Source organism: Melospiza georgiana, chromosome 17 (genome assembly GCF_028018845.1).
Source record: "Melospiza georgiana isolate bMelGeo1 chromosome 17, bMelGeo1.pri, whole genome shotgun sequence".
NCBI lineage: Eukaryota > Metazoa > Chordata > Aves > Passeriformes > Passerellidae > Melospiza > Melospiza georgiana.
The window spans coordinates 7,053,297-7,068,811 of NC_080446.1; the positions used below are offsets into that span (position 1 = coordinate 7,053,297).

At 44.0% G+C, this 15,515-nt stretch overlaps 1 protein-coding gene across 1 annotated transcript; it reads right to left on the bottom strand.

The window, feature by feature from the left end:
• Positions 1–1,962: 1,962 nt before the first annotated feature.
• Positions 1,963–13,621, bottom strand: RAD21L1 (RAD21 cohesin complex component like 1). The gene is made up of 13 exons (XM_058035967.1): positions 13,463–13,621; positions 13,178–13,307; positions 11,601–11,700; positions 10,529–10,635; positions 9,974–10,159; positions 9,255–9,356; positions 8,165–8,275; positions 6,930–7,159; positions 5,993–6,095; positions 5,152–5,291; positions 4,393–4,473; positions 3,770–3,847; positions 1,963–2,990 (listed from the first exon to the last, which is right to left on the bottom strand). The coding sequence occupies exons 1-13, from the start codon at positions 13,604–13,606 to the stop codon at positions 2,799–2,801; spliced, it is 1,704 nt and encodes a 567-aa protein (XP_057891950.1). The 5' UTR covers positions 13,607–13,621; the 3' UTR covers positions 1,963–2,798.
• Between the last annotated feature and the right edge of the window lie 1,894 nt (positions 13,622–15,515).

Here is a 15,515-nt window from a genome sequence, read left to right on the forward strand (position 1 = left end):
TCTGTCGGAGCGGCGCAGCCGCCTCAAAATAAAGAAACCAGCCGGGTTTTGGGGGTCCCTCCCCGTCTGCGAAGCCCCGCGGGCCGGGTGCGCCCTGTGCCCGGTGGCCCTGGGCTCCTCGCCCCGCGTAACCCCGGAGGAGGAGGAGGAGGATGAGGAGGAGGAAGGGAAGGGGGGGAGCCGGGGCGGCCCCGCGCTGCAGCCACCCGGCCCTTGGCGTCCCCACAGTATTGCAGTTTTCATTTTAAGCAGTACAGCTCCGAGGAGATCCCTGCCTCTAATTAGTGACGCACTTTCATAAAGTAAAGTCATTAAAAAACCGGAATTTTGTGCCCCATTTTAATCCCTTTGGCTCAGCCCTAATCGCCGGGGCTGGGGTGGAGAAGCAGCAACATCCACCCGGAGCTGCTGTCCCGGGCTGTGACTGGCGTCCAGGGGGCTTGGGAATTGAGGCTGACGGCTGGCACGGCACGGCACGGCACAGCACGGCACGGCATGGCACGTCCCGTTCTCCAGCACAGCCCGGTTACTCATGGCACTTCCCACACGCTTCCTGCTGTAGCTGTCAAGATCAACCTTCCCAAATGATTTGCGGAGGAAACGTCTCGGGAGCCCCCGCGCCGCGTCCCGCAGCCTGCGCTGGGCAGCGGCTCCTGGGCAGCGCCGTGCCCGCGGCCGGAGCGCCCAAGGTCGGCTGCGGACACCCCCGTGGGGACCGGGAGCGTCAGAGATGCACTTGTGCCTGTGCTGCAAACATCCAGCCTGTGTGGATCCGCATACGGATTTATGTGGGAAATATTCACAGCCAGAATGGAACCTGAGCCCAGTTTGGGTCTGGACCCCAGGCCCATTGTGCTTCTCAGACGATTCCAGCTCCCTTTGTCACGCCCCCATGGTTATTTCAGAGTTTTGACAAACCTGTTTGGTAAATACATGTCAGTCTTTCTTGCAGCACTATTTCCTGCATGATCTGTGCCTCATTTATCCCAACACACAGACTGTTTTCAGTGTATATATATCTCCTGCCTCCCATTTATTCCTGCCCGCCTCCAGCTGCCTTTTGTTTCCCTCTTTCCCGGTGAATCCAACGCACAGCCTCTCTCCTTGAAAGGAAAATTAATGAGTTATCACAGCTGCTGCCACTGGAGCAGCTCTGACCATGTGGCACAGGCAGCAGCTTTGCTGTGAGATGCAGAGTCATTCCTGATGGCTTTTGGGAAAGAAAAATGGTTTCTCCTTCCCTCTGCAGTCTGCAGTGCTGGGTCTCCCAGGATACCCTGACCTGGAGAGTGGGAGCACCACTCCCGGGAGACTGGGCCTGATGCAGGGAAAGAGGGAGAGGTTTTCACCAAACCCAAACCCTTTTCCCAGGTCAGCACCTGGCTCTGGAAGTGCCAGGCCTGCCACAAGGAAAAGATGAGCTGCCCTTGGTTCCAGCCTTGGCCAGAGCCATGCTCCTATTCCCACCCAAAAGTAGTGTTTCTTTCGCAGAAATCTGAGAGGTTTTTATTATACAGGGATGCTTTTCCCTTCCTTACACCCAGAAAAGGAACTCCTCAGAGAACAGCAGCACAGGCCCAATACTTATGTAATCAAATATTCCTGTTCAGAAAGGACACTCAGCTGGAACACCCCCACAGCCAGTGGCCACCCCATGCCCCACACTGGGGCTTCACCTCTTTTAAAGCCTTTTTACTCCCTTGAACAGACCCTCAAAACCAAAGCACCCCAAATCCTGTGGGATAGGAAGCACACACATCAGTGGGCACAGACAAACAGGGTGTCACTGAGGTGAGTGAACAGCTGAAGTCAGGTGACAGCATCACCCATCCTTTCCCATTTAAAGTAAAATCACCAAGTCCCTGACCCTGAGATGAACCCATAGGATTTGATCCTTCAGAAGAAACAACAACAAGCAAAGGAAACATTTTCTGATTTTTATTGATTCCACATCAAGGAACAGTGATGTCACCAAAGCAGCTGAGTGGGGCACAACCATTCCTCCTCCAGGTGGGGGGCAGCTGGAAACCAAGAGCTTCAGAAAATGACAGTAAAAGGGATAAAATTTATCCTAAATTAGATAGAAATGCAAAGAACTAATAATATTTCAGTTAACATCCATTTTTAAATAGGTCTACACATGAATAAAGGTGTTAATAAGTTAAAAAGCTCTGTGAAATCAGACAATGCAGGGTTTCTAGGAAATACAATTTCTGGCTGCAGCTTCTGGACTCTTCTAGGGCCAGTGTAACCTCTGCCTGAACACACAAAAGCAACACTGGAGACAGTACCCTGCTAGATCTTAAGATATGAAATATTGAACATTCTTTGACAGTAACAATTTTAAATAGTCTAAAATTTTTTGCTACAGAGAGTAAACAGATAACTCTTACTGATGGTATTAGACAATTAACAGACACAAGCCTTGTAAAAATAATTTAAGCTCCAAAGGTAGTCTCTGAGAAAGGTTTTATGAAATTCCTTTGAGGATTTTTATAAATTTCCTTTGAGGACTTTTATAAAATCCTTCACAATGTAAATCTCTTGTGTAGAATATATATTTTAGTGGTATTTTATTGACATATTGTCTAGCTATCATGTAACTCATTATGTAACTATAAATATTAATAGTAAGCCCTGTAGTGATCACCTGGAGCAGGACCCCTGCACCAGCCATGGCTGGGTGGTGTAGAGGGCAGGGAGCTCTGCTCATCTCCCACAGCTTGACAAGACATTCCATCCTTTTCCCAGAAAAACAATTTGCAGGGAAATGCAACCTAAGCTGTATTTTGATCAGTTTATCTGATCTTGTCAAACATGGGCCCAGCAGTGGCCGTGAGGTCAGCAAAGGGCTTGGGCTGCTGCAGCTGGAGGACCTGCTGCTTCTTCAGCACCAGGAAGATGTAAAATGTGGCTGCAGCTTCTTTCCGGCTGTTTCTCCGGCAGAGCTCCCGGAAACTGAAGGAAGACACTCCTGATCTCTTCAGTTGCTGTGTGAGGGAAATGAGAAATCAGTCAGGGCAGCTTCTGCACCAGTAAAACTGCAGCCCATGGGGTCCAAACAGAGAGCAAAGCACAGAGGGAATATCTCTGCCTGAATGGCTCAAATGGGATCCCATCTCCATAGAATCATGGAAGCACATACTGGTTTGGGTTGGAAGGGACCTTAAAGACCATCTCACTCCCCCACCCTCAATATCTCAAACTAGATAGGGTTGTTCCAAGCCCCATCCAACCTGGCCGTGAACACTTCCAGAGATGGGGAGTCCACAACCTCTCTGGCTATCTTCCATCTGTGTTTATAGAAGTGATTCCTAACATTTTAGTGCCATAATAGTGTTGGTACTTCTGTGTGTCACTAAAACCTACAATTCCACAGAATTCCATTACACCAGTGGAGTGCTTCTATCATGCTTTGTGACTGATAACAATAAATATGCTTGAGCAGTTCTTTGGGATCAGTTATCTCTTGTTTTTTAAAGGCTGTACCTAGGGGTAAATATTTATTTACTATTTGCACAGAACCTTTGAAATATGTTCAAAAAAAAGAGCATTCAGAAAATTCTAGTAATTCCAGCATCTGTGGAAAGGAACACCACACACTGAGCACCCAGAATCCTGATTTTCCACAGAAATACCAAAAAAAAGCACATGCTGCAAGTGAGAAAGGGAGACAGAATAGACAGTAGAAGGAAGAGCTTTTCTAACATGGTTCAGCTGAAATCAACACCAGCTTTCGGTATCTAATAACAAAATCCAGCACTGGTACCTGTAAGGTTTTTTGTAACCGAAGAGTTCTTTTGCCCCATCTTATTTCTTCATTGTCTTTCCCTGTTGTTGTTTGCTCCTTGAGAGGAAGTAAACAGAAAGTTAGTCAGGGTTTGTAAAAAAATCACACACCACAAGAAAAAGGACAGGAGTTCCAGGCTGGCTGAAAATCCAGATGGAGCTGGATGGCAAAACTCAGGGAATCTGGAGCCTCTGGCACCTCTGTGCTCACACAAGGCTGGGTGAAACAAAGAATGGGACCTGTGTGCTTTGTGCTCAGAGACAGCTCAGGTGCAGCATGGACATGGTCCCAGTGAGGCAGCTCCACAGCCAGGTACTGCTCTGTGGCACTGGAATTCTGACAGGATTTGCACTGGCCAGGAGCTTAAAGAGATATTCAAATATTTGACTTGGGATTTTGGGTTTAACCTCTGAAGCTTGCAGCTGACTGCCCTGGTTTCAGAGTACCTGAACATCCTCAGAACCAGCAGGGTTGAATTGAAATTATTTCCTTCTCACAGGAAGCAAAACTCCCTGGAAGTTCACAATGCTATTTTTTTTTTTTTTTTAAGAAACAGGGTTCTCTCCTGAAACAAGCCAAGGCCATCAGCTTAGGACACACACCTCTGGCACCTTCACCTGCTGTGCTTCAACCTCCTGGACCAGGGAATTTCTCGAGCTCTCAGAGAAAGCTGCTCCATCCTCCTGTGAACATGAAGAAGACAATCACCATGCCTGGCTATTTATGCACACAGTGCAATTCTCTTTACACACTTCTCAAAGAATTTATTGTAATTAAGTTTTTCAAAAGAAGTTAATAGCTGCTATTTCTGCAATGTCTTTCCTGATACAGGGAAGTACCTTGTGTAGGATTTATCTACAGATGAATCTAAACCTATGGGCAGAGTTCAGGCATGGAGCACACATTTTCTGCTGCCATTAGCTCCAATTTCATCACTTTTCAACACTAATGAGCCTCATATTCTCTAAAGAATGCCCTTTAGCAGAAGTGAAGATGAAGGAGATATTGCTTAAGTATTTCCTCAATATGACACACAAAATGTAAGTTTTATCCTTTATAAAGATTATATTTGTCTCTTCAGTACAGTATTTCATATTTAATATTAAGCTCTCGTGTATACTTAGTGATTAAACTGTAATCTATGCTGATTAATAAACATTTTAATTAACCATTCATTCATTGTGGGAGTTCACCAAATTATAAATAAACTTTCATCACACAAGCTACTTAATGCTCTCTTGACTGTTTTTAGCATCATTTCCAGACATTATTAATTTCTTAACATATTTTAAATGGAATCTTAGCAAAAAGTGGAAGCAATAGGCACACTTAGGTCTCTAAAACTGAGGAAAACTGCTCACTATAATTTCACCACAGTTCTCATTGGTTTCATTTCTGTCATTCTGTGATGTCAACATAAAGGAATCATTTCTAATTTTTCTCCCAGTCTCGGAATGAGCTGGCTCCTGCAGGTAACTTGGCTCTTCTACTGGCAGCATCTCTGTATTAACAGAAAACCAAGGTTGAAGAGGAAATTACTGTGAATCACCATCCTTAAAAAAACCCTCTGAAAATCAAAAATCACACACAAGTTCACAGTCTTTGAGAGGAAGAGCCAGAATAAGCAAATATTGAAGAAACATCATTCCCAACAGAATCATGGAAGAAGAACCTTCTAAGGCAGGTTTTCCTTTTCTGAAAGTTGACCTTTATGGACTCACAGGAGGTGGGTTTGTTAATTAATTTTTGAGACAGGTTAGGTTCCCAGCAGAGCAAAGGAATGAAAGTGGATACATCCTTCTCAGAAGATCTAAAATGGAACATTTCTTCTTGCCTGATATTAACCAAACATATCTTCCAGATACAAGTAGAACTTTTTACATTAATTTGGAATTTTGGATAGAACTTTGATTAAGCTTAGGACAAGTGGGAAGCTAATTTTTTTCAATTATATTGAAAAAACCCCACAAGCAACATTACTCAAATCTGTAGTTTCAGAGATAATTAGAGAAAAAAAATATCTTCTTATGCCACAAGGAAGAAAAAAACTTGGATTTCATTTAATTTCTAAGAAACAAAAGAACAGCAAAGTAGTAATTTCTGTAATACTGCACAACAACACCTCTTGTGTCTCTCAAACACTATGTAGAATAGAAAATACTCTTTAACACCTAATTCTGCACAACAGAATTAAAATATTACCTGTAGTATCTTGCTCTTTTCTCATTTCTTTCATTTCAGACATCCTCTGTATTCCATTTGCTCTCATCTTAAATCTGTCAGTCTTGAAGCATTTTTCAAACAACTGAAAATAATTATTTTTTGTTTGCTTTCAGAATATAATGTCAGATTATTTACAAACATCAACACAAAATATGAATATGAGCTGTATGTTAATGACTGCAACCCAGAATTTCAGTATTTGAATTAGGTCACTCTGAAAATCTGCAATTTTTTGTTTGTTTTTAAGCAATAGCTTTCTGCAGCTCTGACATGAATTCCATGAAAAAAAACATCTTAGGAGCAGCTTGAATCATTTTTTTAAAGCCAGCCAGTAGGGAAGGATGAAAGAAAGAAACATCTGCAGTTTTCATCTTCTTAAAGAGCAAGTTGTAATTCTGCAGCTGGACTCTAAGTGGTGAAGCTGCACTGCTGCAGTGAACCCTTCCAAATCCATCAGCAATATTCTACTACTAATGTCTGATGTACCTTTAAAGTAAATATAAACAAAAGATAACTCAAATTGATTCCAAAGAGGAAATAAACCAGGAAACAATACAACAAAGGAGAAAGTATTAAAAAAATGGACAGAGGAGTAAAAAGTTGTGTCTCAGTATAAGATCAGTCAGGTGCCAGTGTGTGAAATGAAACGTCAGCTCTCTTGTTCCTTTTGTAATTTTTCTCTTGTTGGAGTGCAGAAGGTTAAGGCTGTGACCCCACAGATGATGAAACAATTAGTGGTGAGGGTGCAAACCATCAGGTGTCTGCTGACCTGAACTGCTCAGCAATGCTCAGGGCACACCTGCAGCCAGCTCCAGCTTCAGATCAGAGTCTGCAAAACTCTCTCACTCAGATCCCAGCTCTGCAACAATCCTGGAACCTACACATGGCACAGACCCCACAAGGAACTGATGTTTACCTTTTGCAGCTGAGCATGAATCATAGGCTGTGAAGAATGGGACAGGAGTTTATCCACACCTCCCCACTCCTTCCACATCATCGTTTTCTTGGTGGGGGGAGCGAGGTCCAGCGTGGCCAGGAGGTCAGAGGAGTTGGAGAGCTGCTTGTAAATGGTTTGGCAGCTGAGCTCCTTCTCTACATCCACCAGCAGCTTCCTCTTTCTTTGTTTTTTCTTCCTCGGGGTGACAGCTACATAAAGCAAGTATTAATAACAACTCTTAAGGTCTATTCCTAGGACATTAGGCACACAAAAAAAGCCCAGTGAATCAACCTGGCTGCCGACCTTCTGAACACTGCCTGGACTTGAAAATCAAAGCACAAGTGCACAGGCCAGTCCTTCAAAAGTTTCTATGAAGTTTTCACTCTTTGTACTCTTTTATTGGAAATTCCCTTATGTTTAATTGTGGAAGACAAATGATTCTTTTAATAAACAGCTGGGTACAGGACAACATAATGAAAACACACAAGAGAGCAACAAGACTGAATAAGCTTTAATCCATCAGGAAGTTAAGTGCTCCAGGAACTGCTGATGCACTCAAGAGGTTTCATTACCTCATAATTAATATCTGTATTTGTCAGTTTAATCCTTTACCAATTTAATCAAGATGTAAACACAAAAGAAAGGCACAGATTAGTTATATAGTCATAACTTCCTGGATATTATTTGGGCAGGCCAGAAAATTCCCATATTGTAAATATCGCTGTCAATATGAGCTTGCTTATTCATAAACAGCCACCAATGTGATAGGGGACAGTTAGATTTCCTCTGCAGAGGAAATGTAATACTCTTCACTTGGATCTTGTTAAAAGTTCACAAACCAATGTTTTCCAAAGGCTTGAAAGTTTTAGGATTGTGATTTTAAATATAAAAGTCATTGATGTTTGACTGACAATTAAAGTTTTTCAGGTGAATCTTCAGTACCACCCCCAAGGCCAAGCTTGCAATGCTACCAGAGCTGAAGAGCAACAAAACTTGACTTGTACATGGAAAAAACTGCAAGTAGAAATTTGGGAAGCTAGGATAAATAACCTGACACTGGGTTTGTATAATATTTACTGTAAAAATGAACTCTGACTGCAGGAGCAGATGAAATCTAAGGTGGGAATAATCTTTATTGCAAATATTTTCACTACTAAAAAGCAAACCAAAACTAGTTAATGCAAACATTTATCAGAAACAGATCAACTTCTGACCTGCATCATCAACTGGCTCAAGCACAAACCCTTCTTCCTGGAACAAAAGGATTGTCTCATTCATTGTGGGATTTCCATCCTTAACAGTGGTGTCTGCACAGTTGGACTCAACTGCAAGAAAACCCAGCAAATAACCCAAATTAATAACAAAGAAAAATTACAATATGGACTAATTTCTCAATCACACGACAGAGAATGCTACCAGACAAAACCAGCAAGAAATAGGAAACTGTGTTTTTGTTTATAATCTCCCTTATGTTCACCAGTTCCTTCTCATACTCTGAATGCTCTACACTTCCCTTCACTGATCCCAGAATGACCAGGCCATAGCAGAGACAGATCTGGAGAAAAATCCACACAACAAAAAGTGTTCAGGGGCAAATGTGTTTAGTTTCAATCCCTATCTGTTTCCAGTTCCAGGCAAGTGCATGGCAGTGGGGACACCTCTGTCAACAGAAAATAACAAGCAGCACCAGCAACAGAGCAAGGAGAGGCAAGAGCCACTCTATCCCTTTAAAGCTGTTCCAGAATTCTTTGTTTTAAACTAACACTCTGATGGGGGAGTAAGGATTTAAGATAGCAAAAATTTCTCAGAAATAGTTATCAAAGCTTAATTTCTTTCATCAGCATCAAACCAAAAGTAGATTAACAGCACATTTATGAGCTACTTAAGTGTCATTTGTTGCAGAAATATGAAGCCAGAAATAGAAGCACAGAATTGTTTCTGTTGGAAAAGATCTTTTAAGCTCTCACTAGGAAAGTTCACTGTTACAGGACAGCCTTATTTGGGTTTCTTTCCCCCTCAAAAGGGACATCATGCTGTGAGCAGCAGGGTGAACCAACAGCATATCCAACAGGATGTCACATGAAGGTGTTTCTAAGCAATGTGAAGTTACAAATTTGGAATCCCTAAATCAAATAAAATGATCCTAAAATGGTGGATGAAGCAGTTTAGGGGGAAAAAAAAGCAGCAAAATAAATGAAGAAAGGAAAAAGGCACAAGGATACAAAAAGCTGAATGTGAGTGACATTAGGCATTAACAGAGGAACAGAGGGTTTATGTGAGATGGAGCAGACACTGCAAACTCACTGGCTGTGCTGTTCTCTGGCAGATCTTGTGACAAAGGACGTGCTTCCTCCTCGTCAAGAATGTCTTTATCTAGGACATTTTGCTCATCCCTCAACAAGATTTCTTAAATACAAAGCACATAGTTTTAATCATTCTAAGCCTTAGTAGTCATGATACAGTCTGATACAGCCTAATGTTAGTCAAGGTTAATACTCTGCAAAGAAAGCAAGCTCAGCTTCTGCAGATGGCTGGCAGTGGTGTGGCTGTCTGCAGCAGCACACAAAGGAGGGGATTAGTCCCAAGTTTGAGATTTCCACCCTTTTTTTTTTTTAATATGGCCTTAATAGTGTTAACAGGTATCAATCTGTAAGGTTTACATAAATGCTCTAAGCCATAATGATCCAGAAACTACTTTGCTGCCTTTGTTATTACAACAGTAAGGATAAAAAGTGCTGCACTATTTCACCTTTGAAAACAGAAATGAATCATTAAACATTAAGCATACATTTAATGCCTTTAATTCTAAAATAATGAAATACAGCCTTTAAACCAATTTGACTTGGCAGTGTCTAAGTGATCATAGACTTAGTGACAAGTAGTAAAAATACATGTATGGAAACAACAGCTAACACAGAATTTATGTTTGACAACAATCGCTTTGCTGCTCTCTTGACTGTTTTCCTGTAAGAATGAAAATACTTGGAAAGGAACCAATTCTCTTTGCCTGTGGCAAACCCTACCAATCATATCTGCAGCATCCTCCTCATCCCCAAAATGGTCATCCTGGAAGCAGTAAACATCTTCATGCAGCACAGATTTGTCTCCACTGGTGCTGGCTGAGTTGGGATCTGCCACCAGACTGTTACTGCTCGTCAGGACACTGCCCTCAAAGAAGCTCCGTCTCCTCAGGGCTTCTGCTTCTTCATCTGAGGGAACACACAATTCCTGATCCCACATCTGTGTGAGTTTTGTAAACTCAGATGTATCAATTTCCTAATTTTTCAAGTAATTTTTAAAAGGTTACAAGACACCCCATACCTCAAATGGAATAAAGAATAAACAATGTTAGCTAATTTAGTAAAAGCAGGAAATATTTGGTTCTCAGTCTCTGACACCAGATTATATTGCTTACACAAAATTTTAAACCTAAGACAGCATGATAGACCAATCAGCAAAAGCATGAAACAAATGGACCTTTAATCACAGCTTTTTCACACATGGAAAGGGCTCACATAAAAGTTTCACATAAAACACATTTCCCCTTATGAAATTCTTCTACTCTCAACTACTCTCACCAAAGTTTCTATCACAGAGAAGTATACTGCTTTCATAATCCTCTGTAAGTGTGATTTCTTCAGCTCTGCTCTGATTCAAGGTAAAATGTTCAGCAACATCAATGGCCCTGATGAAAAAAACATTATAAGAATAGAGAGTGAACTGAAACTCATTGAGCATTCAGCTGGAATGTGAAAACTTGGTTCTACACAGCCTTCAATCCTGGCATTTTATCACAATTTTATCCCCATATTTCTCCACTCCCTTTTGCCACTAAACTTGGGCCTTTGTGATTTTGTTCCCATCCAAGCCCTGGTACCTACCAGACCCTTGTCAGAAGGCAACTAATTAGCAAAACATCTTTTAAATCAAATTACACAACTCTTTGGGCAGAGAGAAAAGGCACCTTTACAGAGTCAGCACACTGAGGCACTTGAATAAAGTGTATTATATTGCAGCTGTACTTACAAAATAATAAACCCTTACTGATCACATCAAACCATATTTATGAGGAGGTACAGAGCAACCCTCAGTGGAAATCTCCTGTCCTGGACCTTTGAGGCACTAGAGCCATCAGAAACATGACTTAGCCTCCTGGTTTTTATCAGTTTTCTACATTAGTGCTGCTTTGTGTCAAAAAAGCCTAAGAAATGTGCTGGCTTTTTCTCAGGAGCCAGGCTGACTATTGCTGATAAAACACCCCAGCCCCAAAGAGCAGTGGAGCAGAAACAAAATGAAGCTACCCAGTGGAACAGTGCCACACTGTGTGGTTACTGGCCACATCTTTCAGGATTAATACTAATTTTTATCTCTTCTCTTGGGGTTCAGAAAGCTGTTTGCATCCTTCACGCAGACAATTTAAAATCCTGAAGTCTAAGTTCAAGACATTATTCCATTGTGAAGGTCTGTTGATTAAAGGACTGAGGAAAACTACCAAAGCACAATGCCTGTGGCTGTAGAGCTCAGAATTTAGGAGAATTCAGTTATTAAATCAAAACAACTCAATCTGAGTCTCAATCAGATAACAGCAAGTGTATAGCTTTTACTTCTGGAAATTCTAAAAGAATGAATAAAAACTGGGGAGGCATTTACTTTACATCTGGTAGTGGTGCTTCAAAATCATGAAATTCTTCAGGTAATGTAATGGACTGATAAGCAGCCTCAAAGTTCTCTTCTGGAAGGTCAAGAAGGCCTGAAATAAACAGACAACAAAATAAGTATCAATAAAATAAAAGTAGTGCTGTCTCCCAAGTAGGTATAATAAGCCCATAAACCTGTCAGGAGGGGCTGCATCCATTCTAAATCACAGAATGGTACAGCTTAGGCACCCAAAAGTGAAATTTCAGTTTCCATGTCCTTAAGATGATCTATTTTTTACAGACAAATACAAAAGAGTCTGCTGCAACAGGACCTGAAATATGTAAGTACTCGTGTTGGTGAGCAGCTGCTTTAAGTCCCTGGAAGGTTCTCCCAGCTGATGTCTAGCCCAGAGTCTTTCACAGCACTGCAAATAAACCACTGTGTTTTCCTTTCCTCTGCTCTGCCTCCATAACACTGTTCTCCAGCAGCAAATAATTATGTACTCAGACTCCCAATTACTTGGGAATCAGAGAATCTTGGGAAAATTGACAAGAGGAGGGATTTCTCAAGGTCATCCAATCCAGCCTTTTGCTCAGAACAGGGTTAATTTCAAAGTCAGATCACTTTTGTCTATTTCTGTTGATGCAGATTTCACAGCATCCCTGAACAGCCCTTTTCAGCATTTTACCACTTCTGCTGAGATTCTTCTCCCCCCTTTTCTCTAGGTAAATAAAGTCTCTGTTGCAGCAGTGGTGACTGTTGTGTGCTCTTGAGCTGTGTGGTGCCCTCCAAGTTGCTGTAGGATCTCTCTCCAAAATAGCCACCAGTTGTGGCTGGCAGATTTCACTGGCATATTAAGGGAAAATTTCTTCATTAAAAGGGTTTTCAAGCCCTGGCACAGGCTGCCCAGGGTAATGCTGGAGTCACCATCCCTGGAGGGATTTGAAAGACATGTGGTATTTGGGGACATGGCTTAGTGGTGGCCTTGGCAGTGCTGGGTGAACAGTTGGACTGGGTTTTGAAGGGCTTTTCCAGCCTAAATGGTTCTGTGATTCCGTAATTCTGAGATCATATCCTTGAGAATAATGCAGAGTAATTATTGACTATTTTGCAAACAGACCAGGTCACAAAGCACATTAAAACCGGCAGTAGACACTGCTGTTCTCAGGCTTTTTTTTAGACAACAGTGCCTCCCATTTATTGCCTAAGTATGACAAATACAGAGCCTGTTGGAAAAGGCTCCAGTCATCTCAGCTCCCTTCTCCCTGTCTACATGGCTAGAGCTCAAAACACACTGTCAGGTCTGGCACTGACACTGTTAGACATGTTGTTGGTGTCATCAGAAATTAAAATTAATTATTCAGCAATGGAGGCTTAAATCTAGCATCTTCTTGTAAGCCCACTTAAGATACTGCTTCTGTTAAGGTAGTCAAAGATCTGAAATGGCAGTAAATTAAGCCAGACCAGCAGTAGGTGATAGTATGGTCAGTTTCTTTTGGGGTCAGTAATGTGTATTTAACAGAAATATCCGAAAATTAACTTTTAAAATGAGAGGACACGGATGAAAAAATGCTGAATTTTGTGTATACCTGGACGAAAGGCTGTCTTCATTTTGGTCAGAGCTTCATTGCAGTCTGCCAAGAGGTACTTTACTTTCCTGTTGTAAATCCGCACCACCCCCAGGAGTAAGTGTCCAGAGGTTCGCAGAGCTATAGCAAACTGTGAGGATTGAAATTTTAAAAAATGTTGTTCAGGAGTTAGTATTTTTGGCAAAACCATTAAAATATTACACAGAAATAACAGAGTTCTCTACAAGAGACCAACAGCTCCACCCCAGGACTCTGCAGGAGATCCCTCCCCATGCCACAGCCTACCTTTGGGGAAAGGATTTTTTGGACGGTGGCCTCTAAATTGCACTCAAAGATGTGTGCCTTGGTCAGCTTCTTCTCCCAGTGAGCAGCCAGCCAGATTTTGGCCAGTGGTCCCCGCTTGTTGATGAGCAAATGGACGTAGAACATGGTGCCTGGCAAAAGGTCTCAGGGCAGCCCTGACAAAATTCCCTGAGCTCTTCCCCTTGCAACAGGAGATGGGTGCTGGGGCCCCAAGTGGAATTAGGGATTTAATGGAATCTGAGGGGATGGGGGACCCAGTCGGCTGCTGTGGGGGAAGGAGGAATTTAGTCGGATCTGAGGGGATGGGGGGACACAACCAGGCACTGATGGGGATGAGAGGATTTATGGGATCAGAGGGGACAGGGCACCCAGGCAGATATTGGGGGGATGTGAGGATTTAGTGGGATCCAGAAAGGCTGGGATCACCCAGCTGGGCGCTGAGGGAATGGGAGAACCCTGAGAGCACTGAGGGAATGAAAGGATTTAGCAGAACCCTCAGAGGGCAGGCAGGGGGGATTTGGCGGGATCCTTAAAGGATGGGTCAGGGTGGATTTAGTGGTGCCTGAGGGGACAGGGGGAGCCAGCCAGGCCCTGAGGATTTAGCAGGACCTGAGGGGATGGGGTGACCAAGACGCTGAGGGGACAGGGGGCCTGAGCAATGCCAGGAGGGACGCGTTGCACTTAGCGGGATCCTGAGGGACGGATGGGCAGAGTCGGCCGCTGAGGGGCCCTGCGGGGATGAGGAGCCCCGGGGATGGAGGAGGATCCGGCGGCGCTGAGGGGGCTCGGCGGGGCGGGCGGACCCTCCTCAGGCCTCAGCCGCGGCTCGGCCGAGGGCGGGAAGGCGCCGAGGGGATTGCACAGCGGGCCCGCCCTCAGAGCCCCCCAGGGCCCGTGTCCACTGCCACGGAGCCCTCGGCAGGGAGCTGCCGCCGTCAATGGCCCCCTCCTTCCTGGGGCTCAGCAGCAGGAGCCACGCGTGCCCGGGAACACATTGTCGCATGTGTCATTTTGGGTTCTTGAGAGTGGAGAGCGATCTCACTCTCTCCATCCACTTCTCCCTCTCCCTCTCCTCTCCTTGTCTTCCCCTCCCCTTCTCCTCCCAATCCCTTTCACCCTTGACGTTCCAAGAGCCAGTTTGGAGACACCGCCCCATCTCTTTCTCTGCAGGTGAGCAGCTCCTGCGTGGCTCCAGACACGTCTGATAAAACTCCCCTGGTGAAGGAAATTTGCAGAAGAAAACAAAACAAAAACCAAAAACAAAACAAACAAACAAAAAAGACAAAAAACCAGAGCCTCGGGTCAGACCTCTGTGCAGGGGAGGAAAGGCAAAAGGTGCACAGCCATCTGTCTGTGTCAGCTCCAGCCATCCCTGAGAGAAGACAGTGTGTTTGCACACTTAGGTGTCACCAGCCAGGAAGAAAAATAGTTTTTCACCCTCTGCTTTGTGCTTTTCATGCTTTATATTCAGGCAGAACAAGCGAGGCTCCCATTGCTCCCAGGCACTGCCCGGAGCATCAGCTGTTGCCATATCACAGGGCACCTGAGGTTTTCCCTGTCTCCCTGGTGTTAGCTGAAGATAATGAGATCTTAATTATCACCAGGAAAGTGCTGAGCCTCATCCCAGTGCAGCTCTGCATCTGGCCATAGTGGCAAGCAGGGCTCCATCCCTCCAGCTGCCTTTGGGCTGGGGCTCAGATGTTTGGGGAAGGAGAGCAATTTTTTGCTATAAATCATCCTTGGAGTGGTGTATCCCCACAGGGACTCGGAGGAACCTCCCACAAGCCCAGGGGCAGGTATCCACTACCCATCCAGGGCACCAAACCCATCTGAGAACTCCATGCCCTGCAAGAGGGGAACCACCCTCGCTGATGCCCACTGTGCAGCTCCAGCCCTCCCCAGCACCAAGGCTCAAGTCCAGCCCTACCTGCCTTGCTGGTGGCAGCAGCTCCCAGGAGCAGATTGCTGGATCAGAACCCCCTCTCATCCATGGGGAGCACTGGGATGCTGTGTCTGGGGTACACAGGGACTGGCA

Excerpts from the sequence above, each read along its gene's own strand:
- RAD21L1 (XM_058035967.1), bottom strand. The coding sequence starts at position 13,606 with ATGTTCTACGTCCATTTGCTCATCAACAAGCGGGGACCACTGGCCAAA. Across the intron at positions 9,357-9,973 it reads GGATGCTGCAGATATGATTG|AAATCTTGTTGAGGGATGAG; the intron begins GTAGGGTTTGCC and ends TTTGTATTTAAG. Across the intron at positions 8,276-9,254 it reads GCCAGAGAACAGCACAGCCA|TTGAGTCCAACTGTGCAGAC; the intron begins GTGAGTTTGCAG and ends GTTTTCTTGCAG.